Source organism: Jaculus jaculus, chromosome 4 (genome assembly GCF_020740685.1).
Source record: "Jaculus jaculus isolate mJacJac1 chromosome 4, mJacJac1.mat.Y.cur, whole genome shotgun sequence".
In the NCBI taxonomy this organism is placed as follows: Eukaryota; Metazoa; Chordata; class Mammalia; order Rodentia; family Dipodidae; genus Jaculus; species Jaculus jaculus.
In genome coordinates this window covers 180,614,727-180,631,262 of record NC_059105.1, presented here as the reverse complement: position 1 = coordinate 180,631,262, position 16,536 = coordinate 180,614,727, and the positions used below count along the sequence as shown (strand labels likewise).

Genomic DNA, 16,536 nt, shown 5'->3' with positions numbered 1-16,536 from the left:
TTGTAGTGGTCAGAAGTCCTGGCATGCCCTTTCTCTCCCTCTCTCTCTCAATTTTTTTTTTTTTTTTTGGTTTTTCTTTTTTGGTTTTTCAAGGTAGGGTCTCACTCTGGTCCACGCTGACCTGGAATTCACTATGGAGTCTCAGAGTGGCCTCGAACTCACGGCAATCCTCCTCCCTCTGCCTCCTGAGTGCTGGGATTAAATCTCTCAAATATTTTTAAAACCTATGGTAAGACGCACATCTTAGCCATGTTAAGTATGCAACTCAGTGGTAATAAACACACTCATACATCGTGAAGCTGTCACCACCATCCATCTCTACAACCCCTCCAGCCCTGTAAAGCTGAACCCTTCTCTCCATGGAACTGTGGCTCTTCCTTCTCCCTCCCTCCGGCCCTGGCCCGTGTCACTCTCTTTCCTGTCTGTGATTCCCCTCCTTTCTCACGTAAGTAGAGCCACGTGGTGTTTGGGACACACTTACTTCACTTACCACAGTGTTCTCAGAGTTCACCCACATCACAAAATATGTCAGACTGCCCATGCTTTTTAACAGTTTTAAGGGTGACTGTGGCTCTACTGTAAGTTCCTAACCATATTTCACTTTGGCACTCAGCCACTCATGAACACTGGATCCCATCTCCCTTTGGGGTATTATGAAAATACTATGATGAGCATGGCTAGTCAAATGCCTTTTTTTTTTTTTTTTTTTTTGGTTTTTCGAGGTAGGGTCTCTCTCTAGCCCAAGCTGGCCTGGAATTCACTATGTAGTCTCAGGGTGGCCTCAAACTCATGGTGATCCTCCTACCTCTGCCTCCCCAGTGCTGGGATTAAAGGTATGCACCTCCATGCCCAGCTTCAAATGTCTTTTTGAGACTCTACTTTCAGTTCATTTGAGTGCATAACAAGAAGTGGAGTTACTGGGTTATACGATAATTCTATTTCTATATGTTTGAAGAATGACCATACTGTTTTCCATAGTAGGGATGCCATTTTACATCAATACCAACAGTGCACAAGAGTACCAATTTCTACCTACACTTTGTTGTTGATAGCGGTAACCATCTGAAAATTGTGAGGTGTCTTCCCTCTAGTTTAACCTGCATACAAAGAATGTTATTAATAAAAAATTAATGTAAAAATATTTTTAAAAGAAATAAACTGGATTCATTACTTGCAGGGAAAACCTCTCTTGCACTGTGGAAACTAACCATCACATAGTATTACTACCACTGTGTAGTTGCACATTAATGGAAAACAGAGATACATTATCGTCGTCAGCTCTGCCTGTAGAAATAATATATACAAATACTTTGAAACAGTTCCTTTGTGTTTTAGCTTTGAAGTAATCAAAAATCCCCCAAGCAGTTCTCTGGGTCCTGAATTCAAGAGCTACTATTTACACTATCTATCTTTTCCAGGGTAGCTATGATTCTGGTTTTCTGTATCACTGTGAATTTCCACCATATAACAAGGACAGTGATTTCAAACAACAGGAAGATGAGCCGTTTGATTACCGTTCTCTTGAGGATACAGAAGATAATCCTATCCAAACCATCACTTTCAGGTGAGCTAAACTTCAAAAAGCTTTAACAACTATATTCTATTGGTGACTATGTTTTGTATATCATGAGGGTTGTCAGTTTTTAAAGTGTCTTTCAAATGAAGGGGAACTCCAACAATGCTTAGTAAAATAAATTAAATAACCAAATATAATCAAAGCTTGTCTTGAAATTCTAACTAAATACTACAGATTATTTTGTCAGCTTTGTTAAAATGTCTATTCATAACAGATTTACTTTTTGTTACTCAGCAAGATGCTATTCACACAGAAGCAGTGTTCTTTAAAGTTATAAATTGAGTCACTAGCCTTTTAATAATTGGGAATGGACCACTAATGCCACCATTCTTTTGGAGACCAAACAGTTTAGCGTTTACTTTCCAATCGTCTTTCCCTCTATCTTGTTATGCTAATTTACTAAGATTGTCAAGGCAAAATGTCCCATAACAGGTGGCTTAAACAGCAGAAATTTATTTTCTCATGGTCTGGAGACTAGAGTTCCAAGGTCATGGTATTAGCACATTTGGTTTCTCTTAAGGTCTCTTCCCTTGGCTTGCTCACACCTGCCTTCTTGCTATGCCCTCACTTAGCCATTCCTATCTACATGGTGTCCTTGGTCTGTCTCTGTCTTCCTATCTCTCTCTGTGTCTGGCTTAATTTCCACTGCTTTTAAATGAATTTTTAAAAATGTATTTATTTATTTATTTGACAGAGAAAGAAGGGGGAGAGAGAGAGAGAGAGAGAGAGAGAGAGAGAGAGACAGAGAATGAATGCACCAGGACCTCCAGCCACTGCAAACAAACTCCAGATTGCTCCCTTGTGCTTCTGGTTAATGTGGGTCCTGAGGAATTGAACCTGGGTCCTTTAGCTTCACAGGCAAATGCCTTAACTGCTAAGCCATCCCTCCAGCCCACTTTCTACTTTTTATAAGGACACCAGCCACACTGGATTAAGATCCATCCTTATGATCTCATTTTTACTTCATTACCCTGTTAAAGGTGCTTAGTTCACAATATAGTTACAGTCTGGGGTGTTTGGTGTTAGAACTTGGGTATATATGTGAATTTTAGTGCTGTACATTTAACTTCATAACATCTTTTGTTATTTAAAATTAGACATTATTTTCTGGATAATGAGAGCACTTTGCTATCTCTCTCTCTCTTTAATCTCTTAGTGTTAGCCGAACTATGATGTTTTGTGGAATGAGAAATGGAGCAATTCGCATATATGTCCTTAATGAGAATGATACTTCCTTGGACAGTCTGGGGGACTACTGGCATTTCAACATGCATGACAATGATAATGGATGTGTGAAAAACATTGCTGTCAGCTTCGATGACCGATTCTTGGTGACTGCAGGGACAGATAGTAACATCTTCATTTTCAACATTTATTCTTCATTTTTGTTAAGCAGAGACATAAAATCCAAAGTGCCATCTCCCAGGGTATGCAGCTGTTTTACCAATTAATTAATAATAATGCCAAACTTTATTTTAAAGTAGTATATAGAATTACCCAAATTCTATAAAATTTGAAAATTATTTAGGCACATTAATCTCATAATATGTCTTTATAACACAGTTTATAATCTGTATTATCTATAATGTATAATATGCCCTTGTAATTGACTATTCCTACCATTGTTATAATTTTGACTTTCTAGTGATTCTGTATCAAATATCAATGGTATTAAATTCCACTTATTAGACATATGTAGCTCTCCACATTTAAAAATGTGTAAGTTTTTCTTTATCAAACACTTTCTTAAAGTTTCTATTTTTCTTCAAAATGTATGATTTTTCGTATGTTCATATCATGTTTTTAATTACTTATTCGCATATTGTAGAGGCATATAAGTAGTAGATATAGTGTGAGGTGTGCTTTTGAAAGCGACTGGAAAACATTGATAGCTGTAGTTTACAGTGTGACAATGTGGGTCTTAAAGATTCACTGTAAATTATTCTACTCTTAGGCAGGATAGATTATTTGCTTTGTGTTGTAGCTTAGGAATTCCTATCCCCAATTTATATCCTCTGTCCTCTCATGTAACTGAAAAATTTTTAAATATTTTTATTTATTTATTTATTTGCAAGCAGGGAAAGATAAAAGACAGAGAGAATAGGCACACCAGGGCTTCCAGCTGCTGCAGGCAGACTCCAGATGCATGTGCCACTTTGTGCGTCTGGCTTTACATGGGTAATGGGGTATTGAACTTGGGTCCTTAGGCTTTATAGGCCAGTGCCTTAACTGCTGAGCCATCTCTCCAGCCCCAGAACTGAAAAAAAATAATATTATTTTATTTATTTGGGCATGCCAGGGCATCCAGCCACTGCAAACCGACTCCAGATGTATGTGCCACGTGCATCTGGCTTACCTGGGTCCTTGGGCATTAAACCTGGGTCCTTTGGATTTGCAGGCAAGTGCCTTAACCACCAAGCCATCTCTCTAGCCCCTGAAAATTTTTTCCCCTGAAAAATTTTAATGTCAAAGTGGTTCCTTTGGATGAAGTTACTATTACCATTGGAATTGCTCCTAGTGACTGTGGAGTTAAGTTAGAGAGACCATAGCTAAAATCCTGAAGAACATATTGATTTGTCATTCAAAATAACACATCAAGATTCTAGGGAAGATGCATCCAAGTACATCTTTATTTCTTTTAGTAGCAACAAAACTTGAGGTATAGGCCAATGTATAAATACAGTCCAGCTCTGACCAAGGACTTACAAAAGGGAAAGTATATAAACATGCAGAAAAATCTTTACTTATTCCAGCCCTCTCTGTACAAACTTCTCTGTCTTTTTTTCTCTTTGTCTCACTATGAAGCCCACGTTGGTCTTGACTCAGAAATCTGCTTTAAGTCAAGAACTAGAATTACAAGTATGTACTGCCATGTCCTATTTTAGTCAAATTTCTTCCATTATTGAAGCAGACTCTGCTTTTAAGAAGGAAAAATCAGAAGAAAAAAATAAACAAACTGCCCCAGCCAGCAGGGAGTTGAACAAGGACCCAAGGGGAAGTTAACCTGAGTGGGAAAAGGCAAACAGACACAAGAAGGAGGCCATCCTAGATGTTTGTCAAGGCCTCAGAGTCTTTATTTTTTACACAGTGGTTATATAGGGGAAGGAAAAAAAGCGGGGGGTGGGGAGTAAGCTGGCTGACGTGATTTAGGGCTTTGGAATTGTCAGGAAACCTAGAGGGGGATGTAATCAGGTGTTCATCTAATCTTGCCTCAATGGCTTACCATCCTGACTGCACCAGGCTTCACATCCTGACCATAAACTGGCCTTTTGCAAAAGATAAGATTCTGTAAGCAGTCTGCTGACCGACATTCCAGAAGTACCTAGCAGAAAGCTGGATGGACCAGCTTTCTGAGTAATGAGTCAGCTTATGAGCAGACCCAGGCAAAATGGAGAGGCTTTTGTTCTATGGCTCCTGACAACAAACAAAACCAAAACCAAAACCCTGAATAACTGAACAACAATAACTCCCCAAAGTCAACTAAGCCCCCCCAAAAGGTCTAGGGTGGTCTCCAACTCATGGCAGTTCTCCTACCTTTGCCTCCCAAGTGCTGGGATTAAAGGCATGTGCCACCATACCTAGTGATAAATTTATGCTTTGAGTGACTTAGAGTAAGTAGATTCATTGGTCATCACTGTCTCTTATATTGGTCATATGTATTCACTTTTAATAAGTCATAAACTGTAACTTCCATAAAATACATAGATTTATATTTCATACCAATAACACTATATATAGTTTCATCCACATGAAGACTTTAATAAAACAACTTGATCAAAAGAACACCTTGATTTCTGCACAAGTAATAACAACAAATCAGATCTTTCTATTCTGGAAGAGCATAGAGAAGTCCAGTTTACTTAAGAATGGAGTATTTAGCAAATTAAGACTGTGTTCAATGGGTTATAAATTCTCTTCTGGACATCTCAGACATAGATATTTTATAGCACAGCACCTGAATACACAAAGTACTTCACGTATTTTCTTTTAAGTTCCTCTTAGTTTAAGCTAGTTTTCTTTCTAAAGGGAGATTTGTATTTTTCTTTTCACATCTTTCTCTTGGAATGTGGGGGTGATATTATCCTCTGCATGCTCCACTTCATATCTTCCTCTGTTTAGACCATGGTAAATTCTTACTCTACACATACATATGTATTTAGAAATCTTCTGAAGACACATAAGATATTTTAGAGAATTATCATGTAATGTATAAAAAACACATTTTGAAATGATCTGAAATGTCTTTGATGTCTTTTAATAATATGTGAATTAATAATTCATGTGAATGAGTAACTGAAAAAAAAAGTTTTTTTTTTCTTTTGAGGTAGTCTTGCTATAGCCCAGGTTGACCTAGAATTCACTATGTAGCCTCAGGGTAGCCTCAAACTCATGGCAGTCCTCCTACCTCTGCCTCCCAAGAGCTGACATTAAAGGTGTGTGGCCCCCCTGCCTGGAGAGTAATTTAAATTTTGAAGGTGGATTAATGGTGCTATTAACATTCTGCAAATACATAATTAAAATTTAAGATTTTTTTGAGGCAAACCCAACAGACTGGCCTTTTTGAAATTTGGGGGTTAGGGAGAATTGGTGTATCAGGCCTCCAGCCACTGCAATCAAATTCCGACGTGTGTGCCTGTGTGACATATGTGTGACATTGCACACTTGTGTCACTGTGCATCTGACTTGTGTGGGACCTGGAGAGTTGAACATGCATCCTTAGGCTTCACAGGCAAGTGCCTTCACTGCTAAGCCTCCAGTCCTTAAGATATTTTTTCATTTATTCTTCCAAATGAAACAGAAACAAATAAATTCAATTGAAAAATTTCCCTTAACTTATGTGAAAACACTTTCAGATCCAAAACTGTTAGAAATTAGCAGGAAAAAAATCCCTTCAATTTACTTAAAAAAAAATTTTTTTTTGTTGTTCATTTTTATTTATTTATTTGAGTGCGACAGAGAGAGAGAGAGAGAGAGAGAGAGAGAGAGAGAGAACGGGCATGCCAGGGCTTCCAGCCACTGCTAACGAACTCCAGACGCGTGCGCCCCCTAGTGCATCTGGCTAACGTGGGTCCTGGGGAATCAAGCCTCGAACCGGGGTCCTTAGGCTTCACAGGCAAGCATTTAACTGCTAAGCCATCTCTCTAACCCTCAATTTACTTTTAAATATTTTAAAGGAAATAGTACACAATTTCAAAGGGCTTTTTATTCCTTTTTATACAGTTTGGACTTGAATTAGAACCACATGTAGAAGATATTGAAGACCCCAAAGCCTACAGGTATGAAAAATTTTGGGTGAATACTGTTTAAGCCTGAGCTTCAACCAACATACAGCAGACCTGACCAAGTTAAATGAGTTTTTGAATTATTGAATACAATTTTTCTCTTATCCTGGGTTCTGTAGCCTTAACTGTCTTCTCTTACGTTTCTACCTTTAGTATTGAGGATGCCAGGAGGAAAAGAGAACACGACAAGTTAATGAAAGAAGTGGAAGAAATAAAAACTGGGAAGAGAGAACAAATCAAAGCTTTGAGGAATGAGTTTTTGAAACTGTTAGAAATGAATAAAGAATTACCAAAACATATGCAGCTTAAACAGACAGTAAGTTTTGATAAATACCTTTCTTTTCTTTTTCTTTTTTTCTTTTTTTTTTTTTTTTCGGTTTTTTGAGATAGGGTCTCACTCTAGCCCAGTCTGACATAGAATTCACTATGGAGTCTCAGGCTGGCCTCAAACTCATGGCAATCCTCCTACCTCTGCTTCCCAACTACTGGGATTAAAGGCGTGCACCACCACGCCCAGCACCTTTCATTTTTAGCATTGCTGTTTCTACGCTGAGAATAATTTTTCCAATAAGAAAGAGCACTGAAGGTCATCTTTTTTCATCTGGCACATCAGTGTGTTTGCAGCATCTCAGCCTGAAACCTGACCCACTTTGGAGTGGGAGCTGATTAAATTTCTCTGTATAGTGCACAGTTTACTGCTATTTATGGCTTCCTCACGTGTGTACCTTGGTAAGGAGATAAGATAAACATACAGGTTGAAATCTGATTTATTAGTCCCTATTCTTTGCCAAAATTCCCACTGGGTAGGAACATGTAGAATTTCATTGTTCATCAGGTCTCCTGGGAAGGGAGTTCCTGGGTGACCCCTAACATGATGACTCCACATGGCGGTGGTTGTGGGGACAACCACAGGGTTTTAAAGCCAAATTTATCTCTTTATGTCATTTATTTAAGAGAGAGAGAGAAGGCAGACACAGAGGGAGGGAGTATGGGTGCATCACAGCTTTCTGCCACTGCAAACTAACTCCAGATGCATGTGCCACTTAGCGCACCTGGGTTTATGTTGGGTACTGGGGAATAAAACTCTGGTCCTTGGGCTTTGCAAGCAAGAGCCTTAAGTACTGAGTCATCTCTACAGCCCTCTTTTATGACTTGATATAAAACTATATGCACTTTTAGTAATTAGGTTTTTCTCCCACTCCCCCATCTCATTTCAAACTACCTCCTAGACAGAATTACAGTTATGATTCTAATCAAGTAAAACACCAGGAGTTGTCATCCTAAATATGTTAATTAAATATAAAGTTATGCAGTCATGCCATTCTGGAAGTAGTTTGCCAATTCCATATGAAATAAGTTTTATTAAATCATGATTAACTCGTCTGTTGATTACATAAAGACATTTATACTATTTTATTAAGAAAAATGTTAATACTTCCCAGAGTGTGACAAAACTTAAACAACTGAGGCAAGTCCTATGGTTAAACGCATAGGACACATTGTCATTATTGAAAACACCAACACCCCTGGGAGAATAATTGCCATCCATAATTTAATGTGAATGCCGGTGCCGGTATTTTTCCAGGGTGAAAGTCAGAAGCATGAGGCCCTGGACTGGGGAGATGTTTAGTGGTTTAGGTGCTTGCCTGCAAAGCCAGAGTACCCAGGTTCAGTTCCCCAGGACCCACGTAAGCCAGGATGCAAAAGGTGGCATATGCATCTGGAGTTTGTTTGCAGTGGCTGGAGGCCCTGGCCTGTTAATTCTCTCTCTGTCTCTCAAATAAATAAATAAATAAATAAACAAGTATTAAAAAAAGAAAGAAAGAAAGAAAGAAACATGAGGCCCTTAAGTATTTTTATGGACAAAAGAAGAGCCTTTGGAGAAGGACATGCCACAAGAGGCTGGCAATGTGCCAAAGGCTGGAGGCCTGCTGTGGTCTCTGGGTGGGGTCATGTGACCACCACAACAACATATAAACAGGCCAGGTGTGGTGGTGGCACATGCTTTTAATACCAGCACTTGGGAGGCCAAGGTAGGAAAATGGCCATGAGTTCGACGCCATCCTGAGAGTACATAGTGAATTCCAGGTCAGCCTGGGTGAGAGTGAGGGCCTACCTTGAAAATAACAACAAAACCATATCCTCCAAATATTGTTCTCATTTATTACTTTTTTATTAGAAAAATCTTTAATTACAGTACCTTATTTGCACTATTATTAACAATATTTTTATATAGTATGAGCCTTTTATCCTTATAGTAGGAAAGTAAGATTAAAACTTTATTATTTGCCAGGCGTGGTGGTGCACGCCTTTAATCCCAGCACTTGGGAGGCAGAGGTAGGAGGATTGCTGTGAGTTCGAAGCCACCCTGAGACTACATAATGAATTCCAGGTCAGCCTGGGCTAGAGTGAGACCCTACCTCAAAAAAAAAAGCAAAAAAAAAAAGTTTATTATTTATTTCCTGACAAAAGGTTCATACTTGGGAGAGATTTATGATGCACAGTATAATGAGGACAAAACTAAAACTCTGTGTGAAATGGAAGGTTAACACTATATTTTAATGAAGTGCCCCTTCAAATTTATTTACCTACAGGATTTTGAAATTGATTCCAAAATTCGAGCTGACATCAACAGAAAAACAGCTTTGAAAATCCAGCAAGTGGAAAAGGAATTAGCTTGGGAAAAAGCGAAATACGAGCTTGGCCTGAAGAAAGTACAGAATAGGTACGAGTCACACCTCACAAGTGGACATGCTTGAAAGCACACTTTGCGCCAGCAGTTGTCAGTGCTGTCATCCGAGTAGCTAGATAAGGGAAGTGCTAGGGCCTGTGGCTGCCGAGTCTTCCTGAGACCTCTGCTCCCACTCTGGTAGTCACAGTTTGGAATTTGGGTAACAGTTTAACTTTTAAAAGATATATAATGCATATTTACTTTCTGTCTCGACAAAATAGTTCATGCAAAATTAACACATGAGCATGAATATTGAATGGCTTGATACCTCTTTAATATCCATCAACACATGTATCTACCAGTCAAGGTAAGATGCAGAGCATTTATACCACTCCATTTCCCTTGTGGCCTACTTTCAGTGAATACCTACCTTCCAAAGTTTAATCTCTTTAAAATTTTTCATTTATTTGTATGTTGGGGGGGGGCGGGGTAATGGGATGCTAGGGTCTCTTGCCATTGCAAATGAACACACATCCTGTTTTATGCAGGTGGCTAGGGAATTGAACCTGGGTTGACAGATTTTGCAAACAAGTTCAAGTTATCTGTATCTGCAGGATCATTTCCATGTCTGTTTCTATTGACTGATGTATTTCTTGCTCATTTGGGTCAGCTTTTCCTGCTGTCTTGCTTGTCCCATGAAGTCTGATTGGGTGTCAAACATTGTATATTTTACACTGTGGGCACTGAATTTACTTTTCATTTATTTTACCTTTTCTTGTTTTTGGGAGAGAGAGAGAGAGAGAGAGAGAGAGAGAGAGAGAGAGAGAGAGAGAGAGAGAGGAGAGAGAGAGAGAATGCATGTGCCAGTGCCTTCAGCCACTGCAAATGAACTCCAGACACACACCCCTTGTGTGCATGTGCGACATTGCATGTTTGCATCACTGTGTGCCTGGCTTACGTGGGACCCAAAGATCCCAACGTGCATTCTTGGGCTTCAGAGTCAAGCACCCTAGCCGCCAAGCCATCTCTGCAGTCTTACTTTTTTTTTTTTTTTCCCGAGGCAGGGTCTCACTCTAGCTCAGGCTGACCTGGAATTCACTCTGTAGTCTCAGGGTGGCCTCGAACGCATGGAGATTCCTCCTACCTCTGCCTCCCCAGTGCTGGGCTTAAAGGCGTGCGCCACCACGCCTGGCTTTTAGCAGTCCTACTTTTACTTTCATTCTTGAGCTTGACTCTGGGACTCTGCGGTAGTTACCTTCTTATTGTGGGTTCAGAAAAGCCAACCAGAGTAGCTGATGGGAGGAAAGAGTCTCGTTCCATTTATGGTCTCAAGGGGGAGTTTCATCATGGCAGAGAAAGGATGGGAGAGGCTGGACATCGCTTCTTGCCACAGCAGCAGGCAGCAAGCAGCACGAGTGAGCTGAGCCAAGGATTGGCAAACTGGCTAGGAAGCCTCAAGGCCTGCCCCCAGTGACACATCTCTTGCAGCAAGACTCTGCCCCCAAACCTGCCACCAGCCGAGGAGCTAGTATTCCCAACCCAAGAGGCTATTGTGGGGGGGGGACACCTTATTCAATCAACACAGCTCCATCAAGTTGTTTGGGAATCATTTGAATTTTATGGGGTGGGATCAGGGCAGCATTTGATCAAGGCTTGTTCTCCCCTGAGTATTGTACCATATGTCGTTATGGCATCAGGTTGTGGGAAGTCAAGTTACTACAACCTGGGGGGAGGTGGTGCTGGGGCTGTTCTGCCTGTTGCATTTTGGTGGCCCTTTCTGCTGGCCCCAGACAGATCCTTCTCATACGTGGGGTCAGTACTTCTCTGAAGACGGGAGGGTGCTCGCTGTGTGGCAGGCTTCTCTCTGGTACTTTACAAAGTACAGCTTTTACTGCTTGACATTAAATCTCTAGTATTTGAGCTCCTGGATCCCTGAATTATAACTACCTGCCAAGGAGTAAAAGTAGCCAGGCATGGTGGCGCACGCCTTTAATCCCAGCACTGGGGAGGCAGAGGTAGGAGGATCTCCATGAGTTCGAGGCCACCCTGAGACTGTAGAGTGAATTCCAGGTCAGCCTGGACCAGAGTGAGACCCTCCCTACCTTGAAAACCCCCCTAAAAAAAAAAAAAACAAAAGAGGAAAGGAAGGAAGGGAGGGAAGAAGGAAGAAAGGAAGGGAGGAAGGAAGAAAGAAAGAAAAGTAACCCTAGGAGTGCCTTTAATCCTTCCACATGAGGTAGTAGAATTGCTGTGAGTCTGAGGCCAGCCTAGGCTATAGGGTGAGTTCTCAGACGGTCTGTGCTAGGCTTTGACCCTGCCTTGAAGTAAATAAACAAATGGAGGCGGGGGAGAACTCTCAAAATTGCCTGTGTTTGATTTTAATAGTCATAATGTGTTTCTAAACACCTGCACGTGTGCAGAGGTGTTCATATGAATGCCAGGATGTGGGGGAGGTGGAAATCTCAACCCACAAAATTAGGTCTCTAAGTAGTAGGGCTAATCACATGTCATGCTCAGAATCAGTTTTACCAAGAAAACAGGAGTCAGTCCTACTGTGAGTCAGCGTCCATCCTGCTTGTTTCTTTCCATCCTTTCATTCTATGGTTCCGTGCTCTGCTGGAGCAGATGAAGCCCTGTGCCCTGGATCAAATACCCTCGCTTTTGAGGATGTCCATCTTGCCTGATGCACTGCTATGAGGGACCCCATTTGCCCATCCCACTCCTGGTCAGGAGGAGCCTCTTCCACCCCTCTCCTCCAGCTCTCACACACCTTTTGTTGAGTCTCTTTTCCCTCCCTGGTGCACACTCAGTGCGTCTGCCTCAGCACCATGTCTTTAGTGGACCTATGGAAGGACCTAGCGATGTGATTGGCAGAGGATAAAATTATGCCAACAGATAGTCCTAAGTATTATCAGTGATTTCACCTTAACCAATGTTATATGCCAAGCATGATGACTCTGTATTGAATTATATACATTTTCTTTCTTTCTTTCTTTCTTTCTTTCTTTCTTTCTTTCTTTCTTTCTTCTTTCTTTCATTTTATTTTATTTTATTTTATTTTATTTTATTTTATTTTATTTTATTTTATTTTATTTTATTTTATTTTATTTTATTTTATTTTATTTTATTTTATTTTTTGGTTCTTCTGGGTAGGGTCTTACTCTAGCCCAGGCTGACCTGGAATTCACTATGTAGTCTCAGGGTGGCCTCAAACTCAAGGTGCTCCTCCTACCACTGCCTCTTGAGTGTTGGGATTAAAGGTGTCACCACAATGCTAGGCTCAAGAAGTTTTAATTTTGATATAACCAAAGATACTCATATTTTCCTTTGTGTTATCTGAGAAGACTAAATTTCAAGAGAAAAACTCCAGCAAACAAAATTTAAAGGGATACATTTAAAAAGAGATGAGAAATACATGTTATGAAAAAGAAAATGGAAAATAAATAGTAAGTGATTTTTTTTGTTTTGGTTTGTTTTTTTGAGGTAGAGTATCACTCTGGCCCAGGCTGACCTGGAATTCACTATGGAGTCTCAGGGTGGCCTCAAACTCAAGGTGATCCTCCTACCTCCACTTCCTGAGTGCTGGGATTAAAGGTGTGTGCCACCACACCCGGCTTAGTAAGTGATTTTTTTTTTTTTTTTTTTAGTCAGAAAAATAGGCAAATTAATAAGGAATAAGGATGCAGACATAAATGAGCTAAGCTGGAAAATTGAAAGTGGATATGAAAGTGTGGGGCTGATCATAAACTAGGGCCCTAAAGCAGTAAACTCATTGATGAAGGTTTTTTAAATTCCATTTTGTAAATTGAAAGATGGAGAATCTTTAAAAAGATAAATTGTTAGCCGGGCGTGGTGGCGCACGCCTTTAATCCCAGCACTCGGGAGGCAGAGGTAGGAGGATCGCCGTGAGTTCAAGGCCACCCTGAGACTACAGAGTTAATTCCAGGTCAGCCTGGACCAGAGTGAGACCCTACCTCAAAAAACCAAAAAAAAAAAAAAAAAAAAGGATAAATTGTTTTAATATTTATTTATTTGAGAGAGAGAGAGAGGGAGGGAGGGAGAGAGATAATGGACACACCAGAGCCTCTAGCAACTGCAAACAAACTTCAGATGCAAGCACTACCATGTATATCTGGCTTATGTGGGCTCTGGGGAATCAAACCTGGGTCCTTAGGTTTGCAAGCAAGCATCTTAACCACTAAACCACCTCTCTAGTCCAAAAGATAAATCTTTGAGTTACAAGAGAAAAGTGAACTAGAAAGTAGCATGAGTATTTAAGCTTGATTTTTTTTTTACAAAGGTCAGAAGATTGCCGTGAAATGCCACTCAAAATGAAAAGCTGAGAAATAATGAACAGAAATGGAGAGTCCTACCCTTATTATTATATTCAGCAGCCCAGTCTGCTCACTTCTTATTGACTGCATCCAAATAAGTCTCATTACCACATGGGTGTGAACACACACATACATATATCACATGGGTGTGAACACACACATACATATACCATAGCACTTAAGAAAATAAAATATATTTTTAAAATCTTAGGTAAAATTTCTCAAGTGTTTTGGAGATAGACATTAAAACTACTGGATTGGAGAGGTGGATTAGCAGTTAAGGCTCTTGCCTGTGAAGCCTAAGGACACAGGTTTGACTCCAGATCCCACATAAGCCAGAAGCACAAAGGTGAGGCAAGCGCAAGGTCACACATGCCCACTAGGTGGCGCAAGTGTCTGGAGCTCAATTGCATTGCCTGAGGCCCTAGCATGCCCATTCTCTCTCTCCATCTCCATCTCTCTCTCTCTGTATCTCAAATAAAAAATAAGTTCTAAAAACTATTCTACTTTTCAGTTTAGGAGCCCTTCACTCATTCACAGATTTTATAGAACACATTTTATATAACTTATACATTTCTATTCATTTATCTATCTCTAATCTATCTATCTATCTATCTATCTATCTATCTATCTATCTATCTATCTCTACCTCTATCTATCTTGTATATCTATCTACACCTATATCTATATACTGCATAAACATATTAATATATGCAATACGTAGAGGAGTAAAGTACATTTTTTAGAGTTTGGTATGATCTGTTTAAACTATATCCTGATTGTAAATTTTCATTTTCTGTGTATTAGCAAAATAGTGGTAATTGTATTAATAATGGATTGTTTAGTGCATTTATTAGGCATAATTTATACTTGCTATTTAGTCAAATCCAATCTAACTTTCCTAACCCCTGAGAAGCATGTGCATGATTAAGTGTGGGTCTAGCACTGTAGATTAATTAGTATTATTTGAAAGGAAAGTATATCATTGTCTTGTAAAATGACTAAGATGGTAACTGCTGCAAATATTTCTACTTTTTCAGATTTCGTGATCCACTGGACAGTGACACTGTTGTGGTTTATGCCATACAGACTGACCACCACATATCCTCCTATAGGCTGGTGAGACCGTCTAAATACTCCAAATTCAAGCGACAAAGTCAGGCAGAGAGAAGGATGAGCAAAATGGAACGGTTTGACAAAGAGGGCCTTGGAAGAAAGGACAGCCAGAAAGAGCTAGGTACCCTGGGCGCCAAGAAGAGTTTAACTTCTTACTGACTGCGTTTTCAAAGCTAAATTATCTTTTCATGGGAAGGAAATCTGACCTTCCTCTGGTGACCAGGGATCAATTTGCTGTCCCCTTATCTTCTGTGATAATCTCCTCTGGAACAAATAATCAAAAAAGACAGGGTTTATGTGGCATGGCTGAGGAAGAGAGCAACAATTCTCCACCAGCTGTTTTCTTGTTTGATGCAAGTTTCTAAAGAAAAGCTACCTGGGTCATGTTGCTGACAGTGGGCAAGAATATGGGATGCTGCCATTTTCTTCCTTCCCCATGTCCAATTAGCCTCAAACTCAGAATTACCCCAGGTACTAGGTTTTAGACAGTGTTTCTTTCACCACTCCTGATTTCCATCCCTGGATGCAAAGCAGAAACACAGTGTTTCAGATTGTCCTAACTCCCCCCCCCCCCACACACACACAGTATACGTCAAACGGAGTGATGCGCTCAGGACAGAGGTGTGAAAATAGTACCTTGATTCCAGCAGCCTATTTCTTGTGGCTGTCTGCAAAGGGACTGCAGTAGTGGGACATGAGTTCTGGGAATGGTTCCGAGGACTCAAGAATAAACTTAGAGCCGGGGTGGTGGTGCACATCTTCCATCCCAGCTCTCAGGAGCCTCAGCTAGGAGGATCACTAGGAGTTCAAGGCCAGCCTAAGCTACAGAGTGAGGTTCAGTTCAGCTAACTAACTAACTAACTAACTAACTAACTAACTAACTAACTAACTAACTAACTAACTGCTATCAAAAACTACTAAAACGCAGGCTCCCCTGCTTCAAGCATAGCAAGCTCACATGGTTGTCCCACCCCTTCTGGGGAGCTGCCCCCTTGGGCTCTGAGCAACAACAGCATCCAAGGCCTGACTTTGCTCCCTGGGAGCTCAGGGCCCCCAGGTCCACAAGGTTCTGGTTGGGGTTACTGAGCCCCACCATGTGGCCACATGGGGACCCACACTTCAGTGTGTCTAGGAAGGCCCAGCACCACATCCATTCACAGCAGGCTTCAGTTCACAGTTTGTAAACTTTAACCACCCTATCAGGCATAACAGTGTTCTAAAAAAGACATTTGTGGGCTGAAGAGATGGCTTAGAGGTTAGGTGCTTGCCTTTGAAGCCTAAGGACCCTGGTTCGAAGCTCGACAAGGTGGTGTGTGTACCTGGAGTTTGTTTGCAGTGGATGGAGGCCCTGGTATGCCCATTCTCTCTTGCCTGTCACTCTCAAATAAATAAATAAAAATAAAAATGAAATTTAAAAAAGATACTTGTGCCCCTCCATTATGCTGTTCAACTATTAAATAAGGTACTCCAAAGAATTAGAATTCTTGAGCTTGGGAGACAACTTAATGGTTAAGGCGCTTGCCTGAAAAGCCAAAGGACCCAGATTGGATTTCCCAG

At 40.5% G+C, this 16,536-nt stretch overlaps 1 protein-coding gene across 1 annotated transcript in view; it reads left to right on the top strand.

Moving 5' to 3' along the window:
- Positions 1–15,827, top strand: part of Cfap44 (cilia and flagella associated protein 44) — a 62,275-nt gene extending 46,448 nt beyond the window's left edge. Inside the window, exons 18-23 of the mRNA XM_045148024.1 lie at positions 1,419–1,564; positions 2,733–3,003; positions 6,797–6,852; positions 7,012–7,174; positions 9,453–9,583; positions 14,904–15,827. Coding sequence (XP_045003959.1) covers positions 1,419–1,564; positions 2,733–3,003; positions 6,797–6,852; positions 7,012–7,174; positions 9,453–9,583; positions 14,904–15,138 — 1,002 coding nt within the window. The 3' untranslated portion in view covers positions 15,139–15,827. The remainder of the gene's footprint in view (positions 1–1,418; positions 1,565–2,732; positions 3,004–6,796; positions 6,853–7,011; positions 7,175–9,452; positions 9,584–14,903) is intronic.
- The last annotated feature ends 709 nt before the right edge of the window (positions 15,828–16,536 follow it).